Consider the following 10,879-nt stretch of genomic DNA (forward strand, 5'->3'; position numbering starts at 1 on the left):
CTCTCATCACCTCCCGCACAATTAACATCTGGTCAGATTTTTCCTGCCTTATAGAGGAAAGAGTTCAGACGCAAAAGAAAAAAATCCAAAGGACATGTCAATAACACAAATTAACAGCCAGCAACAGCAAGCTCCAGTGAAGTTATTAACAAGACACTGTGATATGACCGGCTGCCTTGCTCTCGTCTGCTCCAATAGCCCTGTGGATTGCCTGCATGAGGGCAACTACAGGTTACTAAGTGGACAAAGTGTTTTGGCATTTCACTAATTATAGAGCTAACATTTTAGCTAATCTTCACAGATTACATTTTAAGCTAGTACTTAAATGCACAGGAGAAAAAAAGTAAGTAACTAGCATACAAGTGTATTTCACTTACATTTACAGACACGTACAACCTAGCCAGGGATACTGCTTAAATAAGACCATAGAGGATTTAAAAAGCTTTACACACTATATTGTGAGGTTCTGTTGAGGTATGAATTTCATCCAAGCACCACAAAGGTTTGATTCAACCATATGTGCACCAATAACAAGTCATTAGTATTTTTTAAAAGATTTCTGTTCTTACATAACTTAAGCAATATACTAGGCCAAAACAAAGTACAAAAAAACCCTTTGTGGTCAAAGTCAGTGTTTAACATTTACTAAAGGTAAAGGGGAAGTCATTGGAAGAAATAACAAGAGAAGTATTCAAGCACAATGTGAAGAGAGGTAAAATCAAACCGGGCAACTAGCTACACAAATTATCCTCTCAACCCTACATGTGTCCTCTACATTTCTACCTATTTAAGCCTTCGGGAGTCTATTTTGAGTTCTCCACAGCAGTCACGTACTCTGTGTTTGCATACACTATCCTGGCAGGGTAAGCAGTTGTGCTTGAAACCCTTTATTAGCTTTCAGACTTTATTAACAAGCCTTAATGGGGACAGGATTCACTAACTGATTGTGTCAGTCAGCATAAGTGCTCTAGCCTTTGCGCACAGCATGCAGATGTTAAGCAGGCAGTGATCTCAAAGCTGCTTGCTTCCTCTTTGCATGCAGGTATACTAAGATTTTTTAAGTTCCACCAGTGCACTCTTTTGCTATATGTTATGACAACTTTTTTGATAAAAGCTTAATGTCTGAGCTGTCCCAGAATTTAAATAAAGGAACAAAATTGCCGTGACTTCACAACTTACTGCAGCAAATAGTGCTTTCAACTGTTTGGGCAAGTAGCTGGTATGAACTGCACTTTCATTACATAAATGAAGTTAACAGGGCAGACAGTACCCTGACAGGTAGGCATTACACAGATCTCATGGGCACGTCAGGAAAACATCTAGCAAAATATATTTGGACAGTTACATGCAATTACATCTTTCTTCATAAAAACTATCCAGATTTGTCAGAACAGTTATTGGAAACGTTGACAGTTTCCTTAATTCTTCTTGACTTTGTTCTCTGTCACTTCCTTAGTTCAAAACTGGATTACCTCCAAGCCAAAAAAAGTCTCAAACAGAAAAGAGGTCAGGGAATACCGTTTAAGTTAGTGAAGTCTAAAGCGAGCAAAGAGTTCCTCCGTGTCAATACTCACCATCAGAGGGCACTACTGTACTGCAATAGACCACTCTCACGCTCTGGCAAGGAGAAAGCCTCTGATGCTCCTAGAAAATACAAGCACAGCAAAAAGGACGAATGTTCAGTGCTGCTCGTCTGGCGGAATCACACCACAGTGCCACCTCCTGTCCCCTCTCCCGCCATCACCTGCCCCAGTGCCTGCGCTGGGCATTTCCTCCCATCCGCCTCAAGAACGCCTGTCAAGAACAGCCTCTTCTCTCACCATCTGTCACCCGGTAGGGTTTCCCCCTTCAGCCAAGTTCACCTCCACGCACCTCACTCTTAGCGCACATAGTTTTGAGTGAGAATCTATAACGGAACAGCTGTTATTCCCTCCCCCCTTCCCCCCAGTGTAAACCACATTTTTAAAGCCACATTGAGCTAATCATTTTAAGAAATAAGTTTATATTACTATGCAGGTATGGAAAGTAGAAGTCATAAAAGCATCAGTTATTAAAAGGTTACAGAAAAAAAAAGGAAGTATTAGCATAAGAGTGGAGGAGGGTTAGGTTAGTTGTGGATTCTCCTAGGTTCGCTCTTTTAGGCTGTTTTCAGTGCTGAAGTGTATTTTTTGTCCTTACAGAGAGAAGCCAAACTCTACAAGCTACGAGCAGTAAATATGCCTGTTCATAGAAGAACAAGTTTTTCAAGAAGAAAACAAAAAGTTGTGATACTGAGCTAAACTGCAATCCTCCCCCAACAGGGAAGTTACAATTCTAGCACAAGAGGGACAAATTTTAAACAAAAGACGCAACACCAGCTGTCATCTGCCTATAGCGGTATGTATTTCAGTGACTACCAGTCACATTTTTCAACAGTTGTGGTGTAATATGGGCGTTCCTACGGTCTAAAATACAGCTGCTAAACTTGCATTTCTATAGAGGTATCTCACAGTTAGGACTTGTTTTTTTTAAGTAAATTTCTATCAGAAGTTTGCAAATAAAAGCCAGGCTGTTGATTATTTCCCTGCCAAATTGTCCACACCTCCATATTTTGTGAGGTTGCTTTCAATAACCTACTTAAAATAGCTTTATCTGCTACTTCACTTTTCTTCTGAAGTCTGCTATACCAATCAAGGAGTGTTTCATCTACAGTAGTGTCTTGAAAGCATGACCTATGGCCCAGGTGGTCACGGCACTGACAGCTCTAGAAATTCACCCTCCCTTGTGCTTTATTTACACTCTGTTTTACACTGTCTTAATGAAAATCAGTCAACTAACTTTCAGTTTTCCTCCTTGCAATTGCATTTTCAGCTTCCCACAGTCAAGCCAGCTTACAGGAAAAGAGAACGAGGCATTAAACAGCTGTAACTGAAATTAAGTTGTAAGTTGTCTGTTTTGGCAAAAGTAACGTTTGAAAAAACCCAAACCCTATGTACTGGGAACCAAAGGACAATTTTGCCTTTTTGCTTGTGCAAAAATAGCAAGTCTTCTGGACTGACAAACACCCATGTGCTACTACTGAGCAACCAGGAACACCTCTACACACCTGAAGAAAAACAGGTTTAAAACTAAAAAGCACTCAAGCAAAACGTGTCTCACATCCTAGACAAATCAAGCTCTGCTGCCTTGGCATCGCTAATAGAGTATGAAAACAGTCAGAAGCTTCAATGATAAGAAGCCATACCACACATAAGCCAATTTTCAGAGGAAATTTTACCTAGAAAAGGGAAGTCTCTATAGGAAGTTTGGGGTGGGGGTGGGGAAAGGACTAGTTTTTCCTATTTGAAACCAGTAATTTCAATTTTTATCCTTCTAAAAATAGTATCAGGCCAAATACAATTGCAAGTGGGCAGAACTTATACAGCAATACTCAAAAGCTCCTGTCAGAGCATGCTATCACAAAGCAGTTTATATACTTATTTCACCCAGTCCCATGGCAGAGCTAGCACTTTCAGATATGTGTTTTTCACTGCTTTACTCTTCCCTTTCACATGGCATTTAATCATTTATTTCTGAAATACTGCACATCAAGAGCCTGCCTTTCCACCAGATTTTCATGGCAGCTTCCAGAAAATCCTAAACCCCACTTAACCCAGCATTATCCCATCGCAAAAGAGCTATATAACTGAAAGGTATTATCAGCTAGCATCCTTAAAGACTTTACCTGAAGACCACAAGTATTTGACAGGTATAAGCTAGCTCCAGAAGTCTCCTGCCCTCATACAATACAAGCAAGAACAAGGGAAAAGGCAAAACAAGTTAAAAAACAGGGCATGTTGGGCGGTTCATCAAAAAGCTGAGGAGTCCCCAGGGTTTAACCTCTTTTGACAATCCTTTCACCCTGATTCAGGTTTGAAGCAAGACTCATTCATTAACCCCACAGCAGTGTGCTGCCATTACATTTTACAGGAAAAGACACTGGTTAAACTGTAAGTATCTGTCACTCCTGTGGTTCCAAACATGCTGCTGTTAGAAATTTCTTATCTAAGCAAACAGTCTCTACTGGTTAGGAAAAGAAAAAAGGGAACAAATGAACTCAGTCAGCAGAGACCTAAACACCACCTTCTGCCATTGAAGGTTAGGGAGAGCCTAAGGTATCAATCATTTTTATTCTTGAAGGGTGGCAGCTATTTTAAAACGGAGGTGGAGAGAAATATCCAATATCTGCAATCCAACAGCTTTATGCAGAAATGAAGCTTGGGACTAAAGCAGTGTGGGGCAGAGGACAGGAACTTGTTTTCAAGCTTTGCCTGCAAACAAATGATCAACAGCTCACCACCTCAGCAATGAAGTGTGGAATAAGTACATCCACACGGGTTTCAGTTGAGATAGATTTGCTTGCCCACCACTTCCAAAATAAATGGTACTTGCAGGGTGAAAAGCACCAAAGCCAGACCACTGAAATCAGAAGCATTAAACACCAGAAAAACTTTCTGGGTCTCAAGGGCATAAGAAGCAGGAATTCACTTTTCACATCCATGCAGCAAGATGCATTTTAAGAGGCTCCTGGTTACGCAGCAGCTTTGCTCCCAGAATGATTAAGGGAGCTGGAGAAACAAAAAATAAAATCCCAGTCCTTTGTCTAAAACTAACACTTCCTCCACTCTTGTCAAGGTCTTTATTGGACAATCTAAAGGTAAAAATAGCTACATTAGGGCCTATAGAGACGCTGTTATCCCAATTCTACACGGTTGACAAAGTTAATCAAAGCCCTAGTAGAAAAAAAAACAGCCTTTTAGCTATCAGTGATTGCTCTTCTGATGGGAAAAGAGGGAGCAATCTGGCAGAGCGCAGGTTCTGCATTTTATGTAATTACCAATGATAGAATGGTAACAACTTTGGGGTAACACATCTCGGAACCCTAATTAAAATCAGGAATCAAGTTGTCTAAAAAAAGAAGCAGTGAAAAAAAAAAATCAAAACACACCAAGCACAGAAAAGGTGTGTATCTTAATCTAGAAAAACAAGCAAAACATGCTGTTAACTCATCACCTGGAGTACCAGTACAGCAAAAGCCACAAAGCTTTTGTGAAAAATGGAGCATTTGCTGTGTAAAAATTGCTTACCTTGAGTGAAATCTTTAAGAGATACATTTGCAAGCGCCAGCAACAACATCTATTTTACGGTTTATGAAGGTCTTCCTTTAAATAAGGCTATCATGAAGCAGCTCACCTTTTCCTACAAGCAACAGCTATTTTCCTCTCTATCCCAACTTTCACAACACGAAAATCTGAGTGCCTTTCCTGGCTCTGACAGTGGCTATCCTAAAACCTCCTGGCCAGCATCTTGATGACAAAAATTGCTGCAAGCTTCCCCGAGCATTCACAATAACCCAAGCAACCCACCTCAAAGGTGCCAAAGAGTTCTATTTATCAATCTTTTCCTCAGGGCTTCCACTCCTGCTCCTCTACTCAGTCTGTTACATTTCAGTCTCTGAAACAGTACTTTCATAAGAAGTCATTGGGTCCCCTTTTGTGCTCTCATTTTGCTTCCCCCTCACACCAGAGATACTGACCAGAATCATGTTCTGCCCAGGAATTGCTGTTCAAGTTCCATGATGCGTAACTTACCAAAACAGCTAATATTTTTGCACCAGTATGTAAAGCTCCTACTGGATTTAAGTGCATATAACAGTGGTGGATTGACTGTGGCCAGCTGCCCAGCCAGCTGCCCTCACTCCTCTCCTCAGCAGGAACAGAGGATGCAAGACAGAAAAGCTCAGGCAGGGAGATCACCCACCAATCACTGTCACAACTAGGGGAAATTTGATTTACTGCCAATTAAAGTAGATAACAGCACAAACCAGGCAGAAATAAACACACCTTTGCCTCATCCTACCCCTTTTTCCAGGACCCAACTGTCACCCTCACTGCCAAGTCCTTCCCCCAGCTTGAGGGGTGCAGGGCAATGGAGGTTCCTTCTGAAGCCATCCTTGCTGCAGCCCATGGAGGACCCCATGCTGGAGCACAAGCAGCAGGGAAGTCTCTGGCCTGGCATCTGGAGCCTTCTCTTCTCACCCTGGTGTTTGCAAGGCTGTTCCTCACACTTTTTTCCCTCATTCATTTCATTTTCCCAGCATTTTTCCCCTTTCTTACCTCAGATTCTCCAAGGCACCACCAGTGGAGCTGAGGGGCTGGGGCTGTGTCTTGCCACCAGAACCTGCCAAAAACCGGCCTGAGGCAGCCCTACTGTCTCCTCAGAGACCACTCAACCTCTGGGCATCCCCTACAGAAACTAATAAAAGCAACAGTTGCAAATAACATCTTTTACATATGAACCAATGCAGGACTCTGAGAACAGACAGGATCTTTTTAGTCCTCCAACGTGAAGGATGCCTGCAGCAGTCCTTCCTGTGAGCCTGGGGACAGCAATGGGATAAAGAGACCTGACAGCGGCCCGTACATCCACAATACCAGCAAAGCAGGATCCTACTGCTAGCGTCCAGGCACAGCCCTGCTAAGTTCAGATGCCTTCTTCAGCATCCTCCCAGGCTTCCTCAGAAACCTCCAAAGAGAGAAAAATGGGCTAGTGTGGCATCTTTCACCCCCTTCTTCACTACCTCTGTTCCTTTGAAAGATCTGGACACCTTGGCCCTTCCAAGATCTCCCTTTAGAAAACAACATCAACAACAAGAAAAAAAATCTCAATGTTCTTCTGCAATTGAGCCCAACTTTACCAGAAATTTGTTCAACAACCCTGTACGCAGGACTGTATCCTACAGTCTCTGGATACATTTACATAGTAAATACTATGTGAAGCATTTCCTTCAAGGCACACCCTGTGCTTCTTTTTGGGAACCTGGAATGCAATAAAACAGCACTTGCTCTTGCAATGGTAGCACTCACACCACACCACTTTGCTGCCCTGAAGCAAACTGGCATGCAAAATCCCAAACATTGGGCCAGAGGGGAGAGCATAGCAGGGAAAGCCTTTGTACCTTGGAGCTGTGCTCCTGCAACACACCTCCAGTGAAGGCAGAAGAGCCCTGCACCTCTGGACACAATTTTCTCCCCAGTTTTCAACAAGTCCAAAATGCTGCCTCTTTTTAAACCATATGGCTTGTTTCCCAGGACCTGAGCACTTGTCCAATTAAATCCCACTGTCTTGAACCCATCTGCTTCTCTTTGTCAGTATGTCCTTGCTCACATCCCACTTGAGAGGTCAGCTTTTGTCCCGAAGAGAACATTTCACACCTGCTGCCTCCACAGGGCAACGTTTCTGCAGATGAAGGTCAAGAAAACAAGAACCCATCTGAACTGCAGTGCTATAGTGCTATTCCTCTTCAGTTTTTCCTTTTTTTTTTTTTTTTTATTTTAAAAATCAGGCTGAGGAGATGGACAAAAAAAAGGCAATGCCAGTAAAATGTAGGAAGTGTTAATCTTTGCATTTGGAAGCACTTTGTACGACCTACACATTAGCAAATGGTCTTCATTTGCCACACTTCTTATTCCTGCCTGAATTTTCTCCCAGCACTAGTACAGAGCTTCTTCACATCTGCTAGGAAAGGAACATAAACAGGAGGTGAGCTATAAATATTCCTTTCTCATCCTACTTCCTTTGCCCATCTGCCTTAAACAGGTAATCCACAGTGTTCAGGAAAAGGTGAGGGTAGAAGGAAGGAGATATATTCTTTGCAGAAAAAGGAAGGAAAAAACCCCGCAAAAACAAACAAACAAACAGAGGTATGAAGCAGTTGCTCCGTGCTCTTCATGTCGCCTTTCTCCCAGGCATTATCGCTGCTGTGGAAATGCTGCAACGACAAAACGAGTTTTGTAACAGGAACATCACTGCTTTTGATGGCTTTGATAGAGCCTCTTCAGGGCAAGACAGAGAAGAGGAGGTAATGAAAGGGAAAAAGTTTAAAGACATGATAAGCATATTGGTCAAGCAGTCTCAACTGCTTTTAACAAGCGTTTCCCTTGTCACCTCACTCCCCCTTGGAAAAAACAAAACCAACAAAAACAAAACAAAACAAAACAAAAACACCCCCCCCACACACACATTTTTTTCTCAGCCTATATTCTTCATGTTATTGCTGATGTTAACAACCTAGAGAATTACACTATTCCCACGTTACTTGAAACAGATGATAACTATGGTAACACCAGACCACCATACTCCCTCTTTCATTCAAACTTCACACAGTCCTCTTACAGGCAAACCAAAGCAGGGCTGGAACATGTCCCTTGCAGTTTGTGATGCCAGATCACAGTTTCACTGTAAAAATATTTTTACTTTATTGGAGGTAGAATAGTTCAAATTCCGTTTCTTTAATACAGCCCTCATGGTGACCACGGGTGGGAGTGGGGAGGGGGAAAAATGCTGACAATTTTAATTCCCTTGCATTCTGGAAGTCTGACAAACAGAAACCAAAGTACCACGATACTTTTAAACCTGTGTCAGCTTTGAAACCTGAGACAAAGAAAAGGCAGAACTGAACTCCTTTCCCCAGTTTCCACATGCATTACTTTTGAATCTTCCTGTACTGAAAAGGATGGTACCTCTCTCCTAAAATAAAAGGGTCCTTTTTTAAAAAGCAGTTTGAAGAATTTAGTGAGTTCTGATCCCACTGACTTCAGGGTTCATGATTTCGTCTCCCTCAGCCACTCACAGCTGAAAACCATATAGCCAGAGAGAAGGAATCAAATGGATTCCCCACAGCATTCCTCCAGCACAGCTTACTGTTGCTTTGTTTTTTGTTTTTCTTCCTCTAGCACTTTTCAACCCCATAAAGCAATTAATTTTGTCTTTGTTATAGACAGTTGATAAGAGCCCTTACCCGTCTTCTCCCTAATTGCTTCCATACCATACAAAGTGCTTCCTGGTGAGCAAACAGCAGCTCATTGACACATCCCTAGCACTTAACACCACCAAGAATGAAAGAGTTATGAAGTGAGATTTCCACAAGTGCAAGGAAATTCCTTCTGTCTTTGTTTGCTGGGGAGCAGCCAACTTGCACTCATTTTCCAAGGAAATCAACTCAGAAATGAGGGAACCTTGCTTTCAGCTCTTGAAAAGATGCATGCTCTTGCAGCCTTCAGCATCAGCACCAGCGTATCTACAGCTTTGGAGAAACAGCGCAAGCTGAAAATCAGAGGTACAGAATTCCGTAAGCACAGTGGCCCACTACATCCTCAGTACCTGGGGGAGTCCTACATCATCAATCCCCTGCTCACTTTCCTGCAGGAAGGAGCGCCACAAAGAAAAAAAAAAAAAAAAGCAAGTTAAAAAAAAAATAATCTCATCCCTGTATCTAGCCTTACCTGGGTTTGGTTCAAAAAGAGAACTGGTGGAGCAGAAACATAAGCATGTGTGAAGGAGTGCCTTAGACAACAAAAGGCAGTTCTTTTGCACCCACAAGGTAGTATCAAGTCAGTCCAAGCATTAAAGGCAAGTTCCTTCTGGTGGATTATGAGCCTTACAGGGTAAACCTGGAGACTGAATTAGCTTTAGGACTGAATACTTTATGAATGCTTAGTTGCGGAGTTTGAGTATTGCCCCGAAGTGGCAGCTAAGTTTTACAGATATTCTCACATTCGGATGTCCAGGTCCTAAGACAAAACACATAGGTTTGATAAACAGCTAAAAATACCTGTGGCCAACTAACATTGGCCAGGTTTCTTCTGTAAGAAATACCAAAGCATAGAATGTTAACTGGCATGCTTCTTTGCTTTCTACATTCAGTTTGCATCAGTTCACCATCAGGTGTGATTAATACCGCAAAAGTCAGTCCTTTTGCTAGCACCACACACATCTTACCATGAAGCCCTGAAAAAAAAAAATCTTCCATTTCATGAAGGGTGGATGCCAGACATTTTTCCCTTCGATATGCTATCTACCATAAGGACTGTTACTGTGCAATTCTGACTTCAAAATCACTTATGTTCCCTGGCAAGTTATCGTCATATGAGAGCCACAGAAGAAAAAAATTCCAGTATTTTAAAGCCATTAAAAAACATTGTTTCATTGTGCTGTCAGACCACAGATCAAGGAAACTTATACACAAACTTAATATCCCTATAATGTTAATGTTTAATATCCTTAACGATGTACCTTGTACCTGATTACTTCAATGGACAGCCTCCCACACCCACTCTGAGAGAAGAAATGGTGCAGTGCTCACCTACTGTGTGCCACAGGTTATGTGCAACTCAGCAGAAAAACACAATTGAAAGGCAGCACTCTACAGAGGCAGATCTTTACTGACATACTAATGAAGTGCATTAAGAACACAAACATACTTATTTTGAGCCTGATGTTTAAATAGCATGTTAAATAACAGCTTTGAAGATTTCTCAGTTCAGCTTTCCTCAGCTCGTCTCACCTGGCCTGTCTGTGAAAGGAGATAGGAAACTAAGGTTGACCCTTCTGTACAGTACAAGGAAGAGCCATATGGTACCCTGTAGCATTCTGAGCATGGTTTCAGAAACACAAACTTGGCAGTATTTCTGAAGTTCCTCAACACTGCAGTGCTACAATTCCACCCTAGCTAGGAAATGCACGGAAGAGCCAATTTGGTCCTGTGCCTCTGGAGGAGGCATGCATTTATCATCTGTGGGACGACTCCCCAAAACCCCCTGTTCTCAAACTTGGCAGCAAGTGGGTCTGACTGGAGCTCCAGTGCCTGCACTGACCACTTCACCATCAGTCATCTCTTGGAAGATAAGGGAGAGACCCAGCGATCAAAAGGGCTTTATTTAATTGACCACTGATAAAGGAAATAACTGTAACAGCATCTCCTATAGCACTCACTAGCTCAAAACTATTAATTTCAGCTTCTCTTGTACAGAATTACTGTGCTACAAAACTGAACAACATAATTATTCTTGAATGCATGAAA

The 10,879-nt window shown here is 42.1% G+C and overlaps 1 protein-coding gene across 1 annotated transcript in view; it reads right to left on the reverse strand.

Annotated features, from left to right (window-relative positions):
• Nucleotides 1-1,644, reverse strand: part of MCU (mitochondrial calcium uniporter) — a gene marked incomplete at its 5' end in the record, with an annotated part of 11,834 nt that extends 10,190 nt beyond the window's left edge. Inside the window, one exon of the mRNA XM_010021393.1 lies at nucleotides 1,575-1,644. Within this exon, the coding sequence (XP_010019695.1) occupies nucleotides 1,575-1,644 (70 nt within the window). The remainder of the gene's footprint in view (nucleotides 1-1,574) is intronic.
• Nucleotides 1,645-10,879: the final 9,235 nt, after the last annotated feature.

This window comes from Nestor notabilis, unplaced genomic scaffold, assembly GCF_000696875.1.
Source record: "Nestor notabilis isolate BGI_N333 unplaced genomic scaffold, ASM69687v1 scaffold12109, whole genome shotgun sequence".
In the NCBI taxonomy this organism is placed as follows: domain Eukaryota; kingdom Metazoa; phylum Chordata; class Aves; order Psittaciformes; family Psittacidae; genus Nestor; species Nestor notabilis.